This window comes from Sus scrofa, chromosome 17, assembly GCF_054392235.1.
Source record: "Sus scrofa isolate SSC_HxYL_T2T_F1_AM1 chromosome 17, Sscrofa_HxYL_maternal_Yorkshire_Landrace_v2.0, whole genome shotgun sequence".
NCBI classification, from domain to species: domain Eukaryota; kingdom Metazoa; phylum Chordata; class Mammalia; order Artiodactyla; family Suidae; genus Sus; species Sus scrofa.
The window spans coordinates 29,473,129-29,492,593 of NC_139399.1; the positions used below are offsets into that span (position 1 = coordinate 29,473,129).

At 40.9% G+C, this 19,465-nt stretch overlaps 1 protein-coding gene across 37 annotated transcripts in view; it reads right to left on the bottom strand.

The window, feature by feature from the left end:
- Nucleotides 1–19,465, bottom strand: part of TASP1 (taspase 1) — a 392,837-nt gene that overhangs the window by 193,095 nt on the left and 180,277 nt on the right. For 35 of the 37 annotated variants that reach the window (XR_014831932.1, XR_014831935.1, XR_014831943.1 and 32 more), the window contains one exon: nt 14,575–14,685. Coding sequence is in view for 24 of the 37 variants with exons in the window: in XM_085003107.1 (XP_084859233.1) it covers nt 14,575–14,685 (111 nt within the window). In the remaining 13 variants the exon portion in view is untranslated. Of the gene's footprint in view, nt 1–12,565; nt 14,686–19,465 lie in introns of those variants that run through there. The other 2 variants (XM_085003112.1, XM_085003123.1) reach the window with 1 other exon arrangement.

Below are 19,465 nucleotides of genomic sequence, written 5' to 3' on the forward strand. Positions count from 1 at the left end.
ATTCAAGTTCTAATTGATAACTAAAGAAGAGTCGATTTGATAGAGCAAATCTAAAGTGATAAAGAAACTCTTATCCTTTCAGGTAATCCTGTGAGAAACTGGAAAAATTCTCATAGAAGGAATCCCCTGAGACACTATTTATATAAAGTTCAGACAGGCCCACATGGGCGCTTCAAAGATGTGGGTGACGGGCAATTTAATAAGCTGGGTGGTGGGTCCACAGGTGTTCTTTTTATTATTATCCTTTGTAACTTATAAATTTATTACCTTCTTTTGAACATACATGAGACATTCTGTAGTAAAGATGAAAAACCAGGGGAAAAAAGAGTAGCTGGACAAGTAGAATCAATAACATGAACAAAACATAATTATCAGCACCACGAACATACCCTTGGACAGCAGGGAGCCTGAAGTTATCCTCTGAGTGAGATGAGGGTAGTTGGAGGGGAAAGTAACAATTATCACGAGTCCTCGTTAGATGACCAGGCTACAGTGGAAGTGTGGGCCTTCAATCTGTTTAGGAAGAAGGACTCTGGCTTGGCTCAAAGGCCACTGGCTGAACACACAGACTTTTTACCCCTATGAGCCCCCAAGCTTCCTATCTTGACTTGCCTAAGATTTCCCTGAAATACATGGAGTCTGTTTCTCATTGATTCTCATATGTACTGCTTCCTATTAACCACCTCCTAACCATAAGGCAGAAACCTCTGGAGTTCCCGTCGTGGCGCAGTGGTTAACGAATCCCACTAGGAACCATGAGGTTGCGGGTTCCGTCCCTGCCCTTGCTCAGTGGGTTAAGGATCCGGTGTTGCCATGAGCTGTGGTGTAGGTTGCAGACACGGCTCGGATCCCGCGTTGCTGTGGCTCTGGCGTAGGCCGGTGGCTACAGCTCCGATTCGACCCCTAGCCTGGGAACCTCCATATGCCGCAGGAGCGGCCCAAGAAATAGCAAAAAAGACAAAAAAAAAAAAAAAAAAAAAGAAACCTCTGAACTGGACAAAGTCTGTCAGGCTCCCATCAGCAAAGTGAGGGCAAGCTACAAGGGGAAAAAGTACCCATAGAGTGAGATTGGCTGTTCATGCCATATATTTGCATATATTCTAATTACTTGTATTGACTCCTAAGCTTTTTGTTTTTTTTTTCTTTTTTTTTTTAGGGCCATGCCCTCAGCACATGGAGGTTCCCAGGCTAGGGATCGAATCAGAACTGTAGCCACCGGCCTACGCCACAGCCACAGCAATATCAGACACCAGCCGCATCTGTAACCTACATCACAGCTCACAGCAAAGTTGGATCCTCAACCCACTGAGTGAGGACAGGGATCCAACCTATGTCCTCATGGATGCTAATGCTAGTCTGATTGGTTTCCTCTGCGCCACAGTGGGAACTCCGACTCCTAAGCTTAAAATGGAAAAGAACTAATGTCTTCCACTGGAATGCTTGATGTGCCTTTGTTTACACAATTATTAACCATACTATATACAGCAGCCTGAATAAAACACTCCTGTAGGAGCCTGGAAAGCACATGTAAATGTACTTTAGCAGGTAAAAATATATTGCTTTTTTTTTTTTTTTTCAAAGCGGAGAGAAAAATTAATTATTTTCAGCTGTTTCATTCCAGGGACAAGCATTTGCTTTGCATTACAGTGGTGATATGTAGGCTGGGCTATGCCAGCATCTCATGATCTGGGACATGGGAGGTGGTAGGATGGGTATTGCAAACACATTCACAATTAAACTGTCCTTTTACAAGGCTGTTTGCAAAGGCTGTCTTCTGGGATCCAATTAAACTGTCTCCAAATCTTCTTGTTCCTGAACAGTTGTCATTATCCAACATTTCCAACCCATATTGTTTGTTTTTTAAGAGGATATTTCATGTGACACTTAATCTTTATGGAAGAATGGTCAATTTCTTTAAAAATTTCTGCTAAATAATCTGTAAAGAAATTCCATGTGGCAATTAATTCATCCAATAATTACTGGGAGCTTACAATGGAGTGTGGGTACAAAGCTGGTTATGACACAGTCCTTTCCGTCAAAAGGACACAGTCCTTCCTTCATTCTCAGAGACAGTGGAATCTTCTTTAAAAGATTTCAAACCTCTGTACCCTCCACGTGAGTCCCTGGAGCTCAAAAACTTGTAATCTACTCCTTTCAAATAACTGAGTTCAGAAGAAAAGGTTAAGGAGTGCTGGCCTGGCAGGAGAGGCAGACACGAAGACATGTATCTTAGGATGTCATGAGAACGTTACAAATGGATGGAAATGGCATGCTGCAAAAAGGGCATGAGGAAGGAACAAATTGCCTGGGTAAAGGGCCTCCAAGGAGATTCCTATCTTCCCTGGATCTTAAAGGAGGTTTTAAAGAGTTCAGGGCCTTCCAAGTATAGGTAATAATAGCACGTGAAAGTTACTGGGGAAAAAATAACCCTCTGGAAGAAAACCAAGCAATGTGGAGCTGTCAGAACTTGGGGCATTGGAGATAAGTGGAAGAAAAAGAGGACCAATCAGAAATGTTCCAGGGTCAGAGCAGGGGAGGGCTCTGCTATCTGTGCATTTCCCATCTATCCTCTAGGGAACTATCTAGCAGAGGTAGGGGTTTACATGCATGCATGTGTGCGTGTGTGTGTTTGTGTGCATATGTGTGTGTTCACTCTGAAGATTTAAAAGTAGGGAACATGAGAACCATTGTAGGAGATACATGTTTTGCTTTATTTTCACACACATAGAAAGTTATTCAACATTTAGCTTAAACATATGGTAAACTAATTACACATACTCCTGTGGCTCTTGTTTTGACCACCACACCTCTGATCCTGGGATGGGTGCCACTTACTCAGCCACGATTTGGTCAGGTTCTCATTTAGGCCCTTTCTGCTTCTCTCCTGACTCCCGTTGTTTCTGAGCCCATGGTCAGGTTCTCTGGACCACTAGAGATGTGTGATAGAGGGAAAGAAACTTGGGGCAATGTGCAGAGGGGAGATGGAAGTGGGTGGGGAGCCAAGAGTTTGTGGAGGCTTAGGAGACAATCTGGAAAAGAGTGATTAGAGCCTGCAAAGTAAGAGGGCCCTGATTCCATTGGTCTGAAAGGATCCCAAAGCAGAGAAGAGGACTCCACTGATGCAACCTAAAGTGTTGACAGCCTGGGCTACATAAAGATGCAAGAGAGCACCCAGATGTGTCATTGTATTTCTTTGGACAAACCAAAGAACCATTAGCAATGAGAGTATTTTGAAAGTTTATTAGGAGTTCCCACTGTGGCTCAGCAGAAACGAATTTGACTAGTATCCACGAAGATGCAGGTTCGATCCCTGGCCTTGATCAGTGGGTTAAGGATCCAGTGTTGCCATGAGCTATGGTGTAGGTTGCAAATGTGGCTGAGATTCCACATTGCTGGGGCTATGATGCAGACCAGCAGCCACAGCTCCGATTTGACCCTTGGCCTGGGAACCTTCATATGCCACAGCTGCAGCCCTAAAAAGACAAAAAAAAAAAAAAAGAAAGAAAGAAAGAAAATAAGGTTTATTAGTTATCTTTTGCTGCATAAATATCCCTGAAAGAAATAAAGAAAGAAAATAAGGTTTATTAGTTATCTTTTGCTACATAAATATCCCTGAAATGTAGCAGTTTAAAACTACAAACATTTGAGGATATGGGATTAAGATGGCAGAACAGAAGGACTGGGTGGAGCTCAACCTCTCTCCTAAAAACAACAAAATTTACAACCAAATGCTGAGCAATCTAAAACCAAATGGACTGGAAACTTTCAAAAAGATACCCTACTCCAGAAGACAAAGACGAGGCCACATCAAGAGGTAGGAGGGGCAATTACAAGATATAAGCAGCCCCATACTCCCAGGTAGGAAGCACCACAGACTGGAAAGTAACTGGTTCACAGAGACTCACTACATGAGTGAGAGTTCTGAGCCCCACATCAAACTCCCACATGTGGGCATCTGGCACTGGGAGAAAGAGCCCCCAGAGCATCTGGCTTTGAAGGCCAGTGGGGCTTGTGCGCAGGAGCTCCACGGGACTGGGGAAAACAGAGACCCCATTCTTAAAAGACACACACAGACTCTCATGTGCACTGGGTCCCAGGGCAAAGCAAAGTCTCCATGGGAACCTGGGTCAAACTTGACTGCAGTTCTTGGAGGACCTCCTGGGAAAAGAGGGGTGAATGTGGCTTGTTGTGGAGGAAGGATATTGGAAGCAAAGCTCTTGGGAATATTCAGCAGCCTGCCCTTCTCTGGAGGTGGCCATTTTGGGAAAACCTAGCCCCACCCATCAGCACTGAGAAGCCCCAGGAGAAACAACAATCCAGGTGAGATCACAGCCCCGCCCATCAGTAAACAGGCTGCCTAAAGACCCCCCAGGCACACAGCCCCCTCTAATCTCACCCAGAGACAAGGCCCCACTCACTAGAGGAATAGGAATCAGCTCCACCTACCAGTGAGCAGGCATCAGTCCCTCCCATCAGGAAGCCTACAGCAAGCCCCCATACCAACTTCAGCCACAAGGGGGGCAGACACCAGAAGTAAGAAAGGCTACAAACAACTCTACCATCTGTAAAAAGGTCACCACACCAAAAACCTATAAAAATGAAAAGACAGAGAACTATAACTCAGATGAGGGAGAAAGAAAAAAACCCAGAAAAACAGCTAAGTGATCAGGATATTCTCAGCCTCCAGGAAAAAGACTTTAGACTGTTGATGCTGAAGATGATGCAAGACACTGGAAATAAACTGGAGGCAAAGATGGATAACTAAGAGGAAACACTGACCAAAGAGATACAAGATATAAAACTTAAGAAAAGATGCAAAATACAATAACTGAAATAAAAAATTCACTAGAAGAGGCTAACAGCAGAATACAGGAGGCAGAAGATCAAATAAGCAAGGTGGAGGACAGAATACTGGAAATCATGGATGTGGAACAGAAAAGAGAAAAAAGATTGAAAACAAATGAAGAGAGTCTCATAGAACTCTGGGACAACGTTAAACATACGAACATCCATATTATAGGGGTGCCAGGAGAAGAAGAGAGAGAGAAACGGACAGAAAAAATATTCCAAGAGGTAATAGCCGAAAACTTCCCTAACATGGGAAAGGAACCACTCACTCAAATCCAGGAAGTTCAACAAGTACCATATAAAATAAACCCAAGGAGGAATACATATTAATCAAACTGACCAGAATTAAAGACAAAGAGAAAATATTGAAAGCAGCTAGGGAAAAGAAACAAATAACATACAAGGGAATCCTGATAAAGTTATCAGCAGATTTTTCAGCAGAAACTCTGCAGACCAGAAGGGAGTGGCAGGATATACTTAATGTGATGAAAGGAAAAAACCTCTAACCAAGATTACTTTACCCAGCAAGGCTCTCATTCAGATTTGAAGGAGAAATCAAAACCTTCACAGATAAGCAAAAGCTGAGAGAATTCAGCAACACTAAACCAGCTTTACAACAAATACTAAAGGAACTTCTCTAGACAGAGAGGAAAAGGCCACAACTAGAAACAAAAATATCACAAATGATAAGGCTCACCAGTAAAGGTGTACAAATGGCAAAATCATCCACGCACAATTATGCCACCAAAATCAGAAATCAGTAGTTCCCATTGTGGCACAGTGGTTAACGAATCCGACTAGGAACCATGAGGTTGCAGGTTCGGTCCCTGCCCTTGCTCAGTGGGTTAAGGATCCGGTGTTGCCGTGAGCTGTGGTGTAGATTGCAGACGCGGCTCGGATCCTGCGTTGCTGTGCCTCTGGCGTAGGCCGGTGGCTACAGCTCCGATTCGACCCCTAGCCTGGGAACCTCCATATGCCGTGGGAGCGGCCCCAAAGAAATAGCAGAAAAAAGACAAAAAAAAAAAAACCATGAGAAGAGGAGGATACAAATGCAGGACACTGGAGATGCACTTGCAATTAAGAGAACAACAACTTAAAACAAATCTTGTGTGTATATATATAGACTCTTATATCAGTACTTCAGAATAACTGCAAACCAAAAATTGATACACAAATAAGAAAAATCAACTCAAATACAACACTAAAGATAGTCATCAAACCACAAGAGGAAGAACAAGAGAAGAAGGGAAGAAAAAAGAGCAACAAAAGCAAATCCAAAGCAATTAATAAAATGGCAATAAGAACATACATATCAATAATTACCTTAAATGTTCATGGACTAAACACCCCAACCAAAAGACATAGACTGGCTGAATGGATACAAAAACAAGATCCATATATATATATGCTGTCTTCAAGAGACCCACTTCACTTCTAGGGACACATACAAATTGAAAGTGAAAGGATGGAAGAAAATATTCCATGCAAACGGGAATCAAAAGAAAACTGGAATAGTAATACGCATATCAGCCAAAACAGACGTTAAAATGAAGAATATTTTAAGGGACAAGGAAGGTCATTACCTAATGATCCAAGGATCAATCCAAGAAGAAGATATAACAATTTTAAATATGTACGCACCCAACATAGGTTCGCCACAATAAGTAAGGCAACTGCTAACAACCTTAAAAGGAGAAATTGACAATAACACAATCATGGTGGGGGACTTTACCACCCCACTCGCAGCAATGGACAGATCATCCAGACAGAAAATCAATAAGGAAACACAGGCCCTGAATGAAGCATTAGACCAGATGGACTTAATAGATATTTATAGGACATTCCATCCAAAAGCAACAGAATACACATTCTTCTTAAGTGCACATGGAACATTCTCTAAGATTGATCACATCCTGAGCTACAAATCCAACCTTAGTAACTTTTAAGAAAGTTGAAATCATATCAGGCATCTTTTCCAACCACAACACTATATGACTGGAAATAAACAAAAAGAAAAAAACTGCAAAAAACACAAACACGTGGAGACTCAATAACATGCCACTAAACAACCAATGGGTAACTGAAGAAATCAAAGACGAAATTAAAAAATACCTAGAAGCAAATGACAACAGACATAGGACAGTCCAAAACCTATAGGATGCAGCAAAAGCTGTTCCAAGAGGAAAGCTTACAGCAATACAAGCCCACCTCAGGAAACAAGAAAAAGCTCAAATAAACAAGCTAACGTTACATCTTAAGCAGCTAGAGAGAGAACAGACAAGACCTAAAGTTAGTATAAGGAAAGAAATCATAAAGATCAGAGCAGAAATCAATGAAATAGAAACAAAGAAAACCATAGAAAAGATCAATGAAATGAAAACTGGTTCTTTGAAAAGATCAACAAAATTGATAAACCCTTAGCCAGACTTATCAAGAAAAAAAGAGAGAGGACTCAAGTCAATAAAATTAGAAATGAGCAAGGAGGAGTAACAATGGACATCCCAGAAATACAAAGGATCATCATAAGAGACTACTATATGCAACTATACACCAATAAAATGGAAAACCTATAAGAAATGGACAAATTCTCAGAAAAGTACAATCCTCCAAGAAGAAACCAAGAGGAAACAGAAAAGATGAACGGATCCATCACAAGAACTGAAATTGAAACTGTGATTAAAAAACTTCCAAACAAACAAAAGTCCAGGACCACATGGTTTCACAGCCGAATTCTATCAAATATTTAGGGAAGAGCTAATTACCTATCCTTCTGAAACTACTCCAAAAAATTGCAGAGGAAGGGATACTCCCAAACTCATTCTATGAAGCCACCATCACCCTGATACCAAAACAAGACAAAGATACCACAACAAAAGAAAACTACAGGCCAATTTCACTGATGGAAAGATATACCATGCTCGTGGATTGGAAGAGTAAGTATTATCAAAATGACTATACTACCCAAGGCCATCTACAGATTCAACGCAATCCCTACCAAATTACCAAGGACATTTTTCACAGAACTCGAACAAAGTATTTTGAAGTTTGTTTGGAAGCACAAAAGACCCAGAATAGCCAAAGACATCCTAAAAAAGAAAAATGGAGCTGGAGGAATCAGGCTCCTGGACTTCAGACTATACTACAAAGCAACAGTCATCAAAACCATATGGTACTGGCACAAAGACAGACATATAGATCAGTGGAACAGGATAGAAAGTCCAGAATTAAACCCACACACCTACAGCCAACTAATCTATGACAAAGGAGGCAAGAATATACAATGGAGAAAGGACAGCTTGTTCAATAAGTGGTGCTGGGAAACCTGGACAGACACATGTAAAAGAAAGAAATTAGAACACTCCCCAACACCATACACAAAAATAAACTCAAAATGGTTTAAAGACCTAGATATAAGACCAGACACCATAAAACTCTCAGAAGCCAAATACTCTCTGACATAAATGACAGTAACATCTTTTCAGATCTGCCTCTTAGAGTAATGACAGTAAAAACAAATATAAACAAATGGGACTTAATTAAACTTGAAAGTTTCAGCACAGAAAAGGAAATCATAAACAAAACAAAAGGAAAATCCACAGAATGGGAGAAAATATTTGCAAGTGAATCAACTGACAAGGGATTAATCTCCAAAATTTATAAACACCTTCTGTAGCTCCATACTAAAAAAAAAAAAAACAACTCCATCAAAAAATGGAGAGAAGATCTAAACAGACAGTTCTCCAAAGAGGACATACGGATGGCCAAAAGACACATGAAAAGATGTTCAACATCACTCATTATTAGAGAAATGCAATTCAAAACCACTATGAGGTACCACCTTACACCAGCAAGAATGGTCATAATAAAAAGTCTACAAACAATAAGTGCTGGAGAGGGTGTAGAGAAAAAGGAACCCTATCACACTGATAGTGGGATTGTAAACTGGTGCAACCACTGTGAAAAACAGTAAGGAGATTCCTCAGAAAACTAAAAATAGAGCTACCATTTGATCTAGCAATCCCATTCCTGGGCATCTATCCAGAGAACACCATGACTCGAAAAGGAACATGTACTCCAATGTTCACTGCAGCACTATATACAATAGCCAAGACATGGAAACAACCTAAATGTCCATCAACAGAAGAGTGGAACAAGAAGATGTGGTACACATACACAATGGAACATTACTCAGCCATTAAAAGGAACAAAATACGAAATACCAGCATTTTTAGCAACATGGATGGACCTACAAATTATGCTGAGTGAAGTCAGTCAGACAATGAGACACCAACATCAAATGCTATCACTGACATGTAGAGTCTGAAAAAAGGACAGAATGAACTTCTTTGCAGAAGAGATACTGACTCACAGACTTTGAGAAATTTATGGTTTCCAAAGGAGATAGTCTGGCGGGTGGGAGGATGCACTGGGGTTGTGGGATGGAAATCCTATAAAATTGGATTGTGATGATCATTGTACAACTATAAATGTAATAAATTCATTGAGTGATTAAAAATAATAATAAAATGTAACTACAAACATTTATTATCTGCTTCTGCAGGTGAGGAGCTCAAGAGTGGCTGTGGTGGGTGGTTCTTGCTTGGGGCCTCTTCTGAGATTTCAGTCTAGAAATCTGCCCAGGGCCTCAGTCATTTGCAGGCTCACTTGGAACTAAGGCTGTTGGAAAGAGGCCAGTATTTTTTTCTTTTTGCCACAGGGGCCTCCCTATGGTGCTGCTTGAGCATCCTCATGATATGGCAGCTGGTCTTTTCTAAAGTGGGTGATCCAACTGGGAAAGTGAGAAGGCAGGCCCATCGTCTTTTCTGGCTTAGCCTCAGAAGTGACACACTGTCACTCTGACATCTTCTTATGCATTGGAAGAGAGTCACAGGGAAGAGTAATTAAGCTCCATCTCTTACAAACAATTCATGGACAAAGCATGGGTAACAAAGTCACGAGAGAGGGCTTTGAAAGTTCCTCTGTACCTGAGACTCTCCAATTGTATTCATGAATCAGTAAACAAAGGCCAAACCACAAAAGTACCTGTATTTGAGTCATCCCACCCTTCAAGAGGCCCACTGGCGCTCTTGTAATTGATATATTTGCAGTAAGGAGGGGACTTAGTAATGGATTCCTGGAAAGTCCATCAAATGGCAATGGGGTTTGACTGAAACTGCTTTTGAGATGCAAGGAAATGCTATTTATGATTTTCAGAAGAGAGTTAATACAGAAAATAGCTAAAGTTAGTGTTTTGATTATACTATTCTTGGGACAAAAAAAAGTGATCAAACAATACACAGCAGTAAAGTGTTTTGTGTGTGTGTGTGTGTTTTTTAATTTGGGGAATTGTTTTATTTGGATGTGTAGGAAGAAAGACTTCTGAGCCTTCCTGGTTACTAGATATTACCAAGCATTAAGGAGCCATGAGGTTAAGAAGTTATACTTTGCTGAGAGTTTTATAAAGTGATAAATGAGATGTTATGGTCCAAACATGAAGCAACTTAAGTTGCACTCTGATCTGGAGCAATTAACATGGTAAAGCACAGGAGAACATACTTGAACTTGATGTTTGAAACCTTCTTTTATAGGCAATGTGTTATGGCAGACACTTCCCATCTTATGGGTCCAATCTTCCCACTACTGGGATCTGCAGTGAATCATATTTATACAACCTTGATACCATCAATGCTGGTTACTAATTGTTACTGTTTGGAATCAACCTCTAATCAGAGTGTAGAAGGCAAATTAGCTATAGGACAGAATGCAAATGTTACTAACCATGACAATACTGCATGGTTTCTGGAGGTTGAGGTGAGGGTTGGAAGTGGGGCAGGAAGAGAAAAGAATCTTATACAGTCCAAGGGGTGAGGGATGATTGGTAGAGATGATAAAAAGTTGATGAATCAAGAAATGGTGTGTTAGAAACGACTGGCCAACAGGGACCTGCTACATAGCACAAGGAACTCTACCCAACATTCTGTGATAAACTATATGGGAAAAGAATCTGAAAAAAAAATGGATATGTATATATGTATAACTGGATCACTTTGTTGTACAGCAGAAATTATCACAATGCTGTAAATCAACTAGAACTCAATAAAACTTTCAAAAAAAAGGAATAGTGTGTTAAAGTTGCAATAAAATTAAAATATATAATTTCAAGTTAGAGTTCAAACAGAAGTCAGGAGGAAAGGAGAATGGGGAGTGGTCTGAACTATGTTCTTAATGTTTTCCCCCCAAAGGAGTCATGAGTGACTGACTAATCAAGAAAAAGAAGCGCATATTCCTTAGTGTGAAGGTGAATCCCATGAAAATAACCAGAATCAGAGGTTGGTGATTCTGGGAACAGGGTGGCAAAGATGACTTTAACATCTTCTTTCTATCCTTCTCTACTGCATTTACTTTCTCACCACATACTGAACATACTTTTTTTTTTTTTTTTTTTTTGCCTTTTGTCTTTTTAGGGCCACACCCATGACATATGGAAGTTTCCAGGCTGGGGGTCTAATCGGAGCTATAGCCACCGGCCTACACCACAACCACAGAACACCAGATCCAAGCCGCATCTGCGATCTACACCACAGCTCACAGCAATGCCAGATCCTTAACCCACTGAGCAAGGCCAGGGATTGAACCCGCAACCTCATGGTTCCTAGTTGGATTAGTTTCTGTTGTGCCATGACAGGAATTCCCCATAACTTTCTTAAAGCACAAAATATAAACACCCATGTCATTAGTAACACCTGTAAGTGGACAGCAGCCTATGTTCAGCAGTTAAACTTCACAAACATCAATCCCTTCAGTTAACTTCACAAGATTTCACTTACTTCATAAATTAATATTTTACATTTCATTCTTCTTGTTGAGATAGAGAGTTATAACCAGTTTATAAATTACCCTGGTGATAAAAACTATTTAACAGGAGCTAACATTCTATAATTTATCTTTAAATGTGCATTTCTATATAACACCACCAAAAATGAAAGGACGATCAAAAAGCCCTTACCATTTTCAGCAATAACTTAAATGACTAAGAGCCCAGGCTCAGTAAAGAACTGAAACTCCTTCCTAGGAATAGTCCATGAAGCAGTTTTAGTAACTGTCCCTCAGCTCCCCAATACTAAAGATGTATTATGAGTTTTTATGGCAGACCCAAGTCATCCTCTGCGTATGTTAAAAACAAACTCCCTGCTACATAACTATAGAAGATATTCAAATGTTTCAATAATGATTAAAGTACCAAAGATGCAAGTGGCTATTTGCCTTGGTTTAACAAAAGACGGCCATTAAAAAAAAAAAAAAAAAAGTCCCAGGAGCAACCAGGGCACCAAATAGAGTGGGTAGAAAGGGAAAGTACAGCGAGTAAAACAACAGTTGGTGATCAGAGTTCAGGTGGAGAAAAAGGCCTTTTATATAAAAGTGCATTGTTTGGAGTTCCTGTCATGGCACAGTGGTTAAGAAATCCGACTAGGAACCATGAGGTTGCGGGTTCAGTCCCTGCCCTTGCTCAGTGGGTTGGGGATCCGGCGTTGCCATGAGCTGTGGTGTAGGTTGCAGACGCGGCTCAGATCCCACTTTGCTGTGGCTCTGGCTTAGGCTGGGGGCTACAGCTCTGATTCGACCCCTAGCCTGGGAACCTCCATATGCCGTGGGAGCGGCCCAAAGAAATAGCAAAAAGACAAAATAAATAAATAAATAAATAAATAAAAGTGCATTGTTTTTGTTTTGTTTTTTTGAGGAATGAAAGGAGAGACTTTATGAAAGTTCTTTGAGTTTCAATGGCAAAAGTATTTTTTATACTCTTAAGAAATGCTGAATTTTCTATTTTATAAACTCACAGAACCTTTAAGATAGGAAGAAACTTGTATTATAGCAATTCACAACAATCATACAATATAGACCAGATACCAACCACACGATAAAAGGACATTTATACAAAGAGTTGAGCTACCAGAGCACCTGTGGATGACTTATAGTGCTTATATGAAAAATATACTTAGAAACGAATGGATAAACACAGAGTGGCATAAACATTCCTAATGGAATACTACGCAGAAATGAAAATGCGCAAACTACTGCCACAGTAACATGGATAAATCTAAAAGGCTTAAGCCATCACAGAAGACATTAGACACAAAGAATACATGTTCTATGGTTCCATTTATATAAATATAAAATCACATAGAACTAATCATGGTGTTAGAAGTCAGCACGGTAGTTAACTTTGAAGAGGGGAGAGACTGGAAGGGGCTATGTGGGAGCTTTGGAGGTTGCAGCAAAGTTCTATTTTTTATCTAGATGCTGGTCACATAGGTAGGCTCAGTTTGTAATATTTGCCAAGCAGTTGCAATTAGTGGTTTGTATACTTTTCTGAACAAATGTACACTTTGATTAAAAAGTAACTAAAAAAAAAAATGCACATAGAGCCCCCTGCTAGTTTATATGGCACCTTTAAGCAGGTTTTTTTTTTAACCCCGCCCCCAAGAAAGAATTGGAAAAAGGCACTCCCAAGGACAGAGGCACTCCCATAAGTGTGTGCCTTGCTTGGCAAATGGAGGGCAGGATGGGTTCTGCTCCCACCAGTACACTTAGCCAGACACAAAACCACACATCTGGGTGGACATATGCAAATCTGAAAAACACTCTTGTGACCCTTCCTCACCTCAGCCTTATGAGAAGGGCAGGGCAGACATTCTTATTGTTCAGATGAGGAAGTGACACAAAACAGAGGGACCCATGCATGAAGGCATCATAGCTAGTAAGTGATGGAGCCAGGGCCCACTTCTAGGCCAGTAGCTCTTCACAATGTTCTGGTTCCTTTTTGGGAGGGGAACGAAAGAAGCATCTTTCTATGTTACTGTGTATATTGTTGTGGGTCACCTCAAAAGCTCTGCTTAAAAGGCAAGGGCTAAATACATGGTCCGATATTTTTAAAACTGGGCTTCAGTACAGAGTTCCCGTTGTGGCTCAGTGGGTTACAAACCTGACTAGTGTCCATAAGGATGTAGGTTCGATCCCTGACCTTGCTCAGTGGGTTAAGATCCAGCATTACCGTGAGTTGTGGTGTAGGTCACAGATGCAGCTCAGATACTGCGATGCTGTGGCTGTGGTGTAGGTCGGCAGCTGCAGCTCCAATTCAGCCCCTAGCCTGGGAACTTCCATATGCCATAGGTGCAGCCCTAAAAAAACAAAAAGACTAGGCTTTTGTAAAGGTGCTAGATTCTAAACCAATGTGAAAAATATGCTATAAGCATATACTCAGAAATGAATGTTGGAGTTCCCGTCATGGCTCAGTGGTTAACGAATCCGACTAGGAACCATGAGGTTGCGGGTTCAATCCCTGGCCTTGCTCAGTGGGTTAAGGATCTGGCATTGCCGTGAGCTGTGGTGTAGGTGGCAGACGTGGCTCGGATCCCGCCTTGCTGTGGCTCTGGTGTAGGCTGGTGGTTACAGCTCCGATTTGACCCCTAGCCTGGGAACCTCCACATGCCATGGGAGAGGCCCAAGAGAACGGCAAAAAGACAAAAAAAAAAAAAAAAAGAATATTTACCTTGTATACAGATGTTTACCTGTGCAAAAAGATCAGCAGGATGGAGATGTTTACGTATCAACAGAGCATTTTCACCCACCCACAGGCTAAAATGATCAACTTAAAGATATTAATCTTTCCATCTCTTGAAAAAGTGAAAGAGAAAGACACACACATGATGTATATGTAAAACTTACCTAGAAGTGTCTGCTTATTTTGCGGGGAGTTAGGCTCGGCAGAACACCTGCAGGATCGGAGAACAATCACTCCCCCAAGCACACCATCTTCGCTGGCCAGGAAAGGTGAACCTAGGCAGACATGACTGGTGGTCATTCTCAGTTAATTTTGCTTTTTTTCATTTTCAATTTTCCAATTGGTATGGGTAAGATCTTGAAAGATGCCCTTTTTCTGGCCATACTACCCAAATCAATCTATAGATTTAATGCAATCCCCATCAAATGATCCATGACATTTTTCACAGAACTAGAACAAACAATCCAAAAATTTATATGGAACCACCAAAGACCCAGAATTGCCAAAGCAATTCTGAAGAACAAAAACCAAGCAGGAGGCATAACTCTCCCAGACTTCAGGCAATATTACAAAGCCACAGTCATTAAGACAGTGTGGTACTGGTACCAAAATAGACATACAGATCAATGGAACAGAATAGAGAACCCATAAGTAAACCCAGACACCTATGGTCAATTAATCTTTGACAAAGGAGGCAAGAACATAAAATGGGAAAAAGACCGTCTTTTCAGCAAGCATTGCTGGGAAACCTGGACAGCTGCATGCAAATCAGTGAAACTAGAACACACCCTCACACTATGCACAAAAATAAACTCAAAATGGCTGAAAGACTTAAAGGTAAGACAAGACACCATCAAAGTCCTAAAAGAGAACATAGGTAAAACATTCTCTGACATCAACCTTACAAAATGTTTTCTCAGGTGAGTCTCCCAAAGTAATAGAAACAAGAGCAAAAATAAACCAATGGAACCTAATTAAACTGACAAGTTTTTGCACAGCAAAGGAAACCAAAAAGAAAACAAAAAGGCAACTTACAGAATGGGAGAAAATAGTTTCAAGTGATGCAACTGACAACGGGTTAATCTCTAAAATATGCAAACATGTTATAGAACTCAACAGCAAAAAAAGCCAACAACCCAACTGAAAAATGGGCAAAAGACCTGAATAGACATTTCTCCAAGGAAGATGTACAGATGGCCAACAAGCACATGAAAAAAATGCTCAACAATCCCTGATTACTAAAGAAATGCAAATCAAAACTACCACGAGATACCACCTCACACCAGTCAGAATGGCCATCATTAACATGTCCACAAATAACAAATGCTAGGGGGGGTGTGGAGAAAAGGGAACCCTCCTGCACTGTTGGTGGAAATGTAAGCTTGTACAACCACTATGGAAAACAGTATGGAGGTACCCTAGAAAACTATACATAGAACTACCATATGACCCAGCAATCCCACTCTTGGGCATATATCCAGACACAACTTTCCTTAAAAAAGACACATGCACCCACATGTTCACTGCAGCACTATTCACAATAGTCAAGACATGGAAAAAACCCACATGTCCATCGATGATTTGATTAGGAAGATGTGGTATATATACACAATGGAATACTACTCAGTCATAAAAAACAACAAATAATGCCATTTGCAGCAACGTGGATAGAACTAGAGACTCTCATACTGAGTGAGGTAAGTCAGAAAGAGAAAGACAAATACCATGTGATATCACCTATATCTGGAATCTAATATATGGCACAAATGAACCTTTCTACAGAAAAGAAAATCATGGACTTGGAAAATAGACTTGTGGTTGCCAAGGGGGAGGGGGAGGGAGTGGGATGGATTGGGAGCTTGGGGTTAATGGATGCAGACTGCTGCCTTCAGAATGTATTAGCAATGAGATCCTGCTGTGTAGCACTGGGAACTGTGTCTAGTCACTTACGATGGAGCCTGAAAATGTGAGAAAAAAGAATGTATACATGTACGTGTAACTGGGTCACCATGCTGTACAGTAGAAAATTGACAGAACACTGTAAACCAGGTATAATGGAAAAAAATTAAAATCATTAAAAAAGAAAGATGCCCATTTTCTGACATGTGCCGTTGTTCGTACCTTGTACGGCTGGACAGCAAAGGCAGGCTTATGCCCGAATGGGGGCCATTTGGCAAAGGCAGTGCCAGATGCCGCCAAGAGGGCTTGAGTGGGGGTGGCGTGTGTGTTACTGTATTCAGGATGGAATTGAAAACACTACCAGATTAAAGGAGCAAAACACAAATACAGGAAAAAAAAAATGCTCAGCAACTCCCTTTGATCAGCTCTTAGAGATCACTTTCCAGGCTCTCGCTGCTGTCAGGGGCATGCCACCAAAAGCTTTGATTTACTACCTCAAATTCAATTTTAAACAATAAGCCACAAACTTTATTACAAACATTTAAAAATGCTCCTGATGGTTTACACAAATAAGGGTGAAACTGTATTTCTATTATGAGAGTCTGGTGGTTGGAAACGACCATGCCTTGTAGAGATCTCACACACTGAACCATTGTGAGTGTTTCAGGAATGCGACATTTTAAAACCCCTCCTTCTCCCTCCCCAAGGACATCTTCTTCGAACATCTGGCATGGCAAGGGAGCACGTGGAGAACAAATGCAAAATTAACCCAAGCACTATCAAAGAAAGTAATAAAAATAAAAACCAACCAAATTGGATTTGGGGGGAGCTTCTGGTTAAACTTAGTAGATTAAACTCAGGCATTTATCTCCAATCCTTTCTCAAGTCCCAGTTAACTCAGAGAAAACGAAGGGGGCCGGGGTGGGGGAGGCATGGCCCAGCAAGGACACACTGAGGGAGAGACAAGAATAAGACTGACCTTTTAGAACATGGAAAGAAGATGGATAAGTAATTGCTCACCCAGCAGACCTGTAAAAACTGAAACCTAAGCTTCCCAGTGAGGGAGGGGGGAGGCTGGTTGGAGTCGGGGGGCACCCATAAGAAGCCACCCAGTTCTGTCATAAAACCCAAAAAAGGCCCAGAAATTGGAGGCTTCAAGTTCTTCTCAAGGCAGGGATGCAGGGTGGGTCTGAAATAAAGATGGTTGTTTGAGAGTGTCCACAAGGATCCTCCAGACCATGACCTACCTGGTAGGCAGCCTGTTTTCACTATGTATGCAAGCTAAGAATGCTTATTTTACATTTTAAGATATATTTTTTTTAAAGAGAGAGAGAAAGAGAAGGAAGAGGAAGAGAAGAAGAATATGTGATAGAGACCACAAGGTCTAAAATCCTGGACCTTGACGGGAAAAGTTCGCCAACACCTGGTCTCAAGCCCCAGATGCCTATCTAGGGAGAAATTCCTATCTCCCTAACCCTGGAGAAACCAGGATATCTACTCTCTAGAGAAACTGAACCTCTCAGAGGGACTTGAGACTTGGGGTCACTAGGCCCAGCCCAGGGCAGGAGGGGGAAGCACCGCACTGAGAACAGGAGCTGAAGGGGAGTCTTTCTGTTAAACAGTGAAATAACCCATTCCCTTCACTCATAGGCTCCTGGGATGCAAGAAGTTGGGCTGATATCCTCCAAGAAGGAGACTGGATAATTCCTTTCCAGTCTCAAGAGTGTTTCCAGTCTCGATTCTAACCAGCTCAAGAGTAAACGCCTACTTGAGAGACCAAAAACACAGGCTGTCCTTGCCTTGTGGGGACAAGTGTGACATGAGTTGTCATACACAAAAGGTTTTCAGTTCAGCTTCTTGATACATACAGTGTGCAGACAACCTAGGATCACTAGTTGTTTCAGTTAGGCCTCTACAAGCAAAAGGCAACAAATAAGTTGTTTTGTTTAGGCCAAACAAGTAAAAGGGTAACAGAGGGAAAACTCAGGCAAATGCTTTGAGCAGAGGAAGAATTAAAAAAAAAAAAAAAATTAAAAAAATAAAAACATACAGAGAAAAAAAGTTTAAAAACCACAAGAATAGGTCAAAATAGCCAATATCTGAATAAGAGGAGTTTCAAAGGGGGGTAGAGAGATGAAATGGAGGAAACTTCAAAGAAATAATTTTTTAAAATTCCAAGAATTAAAGGATGAGTGTTCAGACTGAAAAGGTTCATCAACCTACCAGCATAACTCATGGAGGGAAAAAAATAAAATAAAAAAGAGTACCATGAAGACATATCACTATGAAATATGAAAGTATTGAGAAAAGAGAGAAAGGTCTAAAAATTTCTAAATGGAGGAAGAAGATCAAAGGGCAGGTGAGGGGATCGTAATGACATCAGATTTATCAGTGGCAACACTGGAAACTAGAAGACTAGGAGGTACTGTCTTCAAAATGTGGAGAGAAAATTATTTCCAACCTAGAATTCTATCCTTGGCTAAAATATCAATCAAATGTAAAAGGAGAATAAAGCTCTACGATGTCTCAAAGAATTTACCTCCTGGGTGCTCTTTCTCAGAAAGCTATAGGATAAACGTGCCTTGGCAAAATGAAGAAGCAAGGCTTAGAGAGCCAACATTCCAAAACAGCAGAGAGCCAGAGGAAGCTGGAAAAGTTTCTCCAAAAGGGAGAAAAAATTAAATTTAGAGGATATGTGTTGAATTTGAAATTATTGAGAGGAAACGTTTGAGATTTTGATGGAAGACTAAGGATAAAAGAATAATTACAAAACAAACAAAAAAACCCCCACAAAAAACAGCAAGCAAAATATTATGACAGAAGAAATAAAGATTTCTACCAGAAAGGAAATAGAATCACAGTATACTATGTGGCTCGGCTACCAATAACTAAAGTAGGAGTTCTCCTTGTGGGGCAGTGGAAACGAATCTGACTAGGAACCATAAGGTTACAGGTTCAATCCCTGGCCTCACTCAGTGGGTTGAGGAACCAGCATTGCTATGAGCCATGATGTAGGTCACAGATGTAGCTGGGATCCTGCATTACTGTGGCTATGGCGTGGGCTGGCAGCTGTAGCTCCAATTCAACCCCTGGCCTGGGAACCTCCATATGCTTCAGGTTTGGCCCTAAAAAGAAAAAAAAAAAACAAAAACAAAA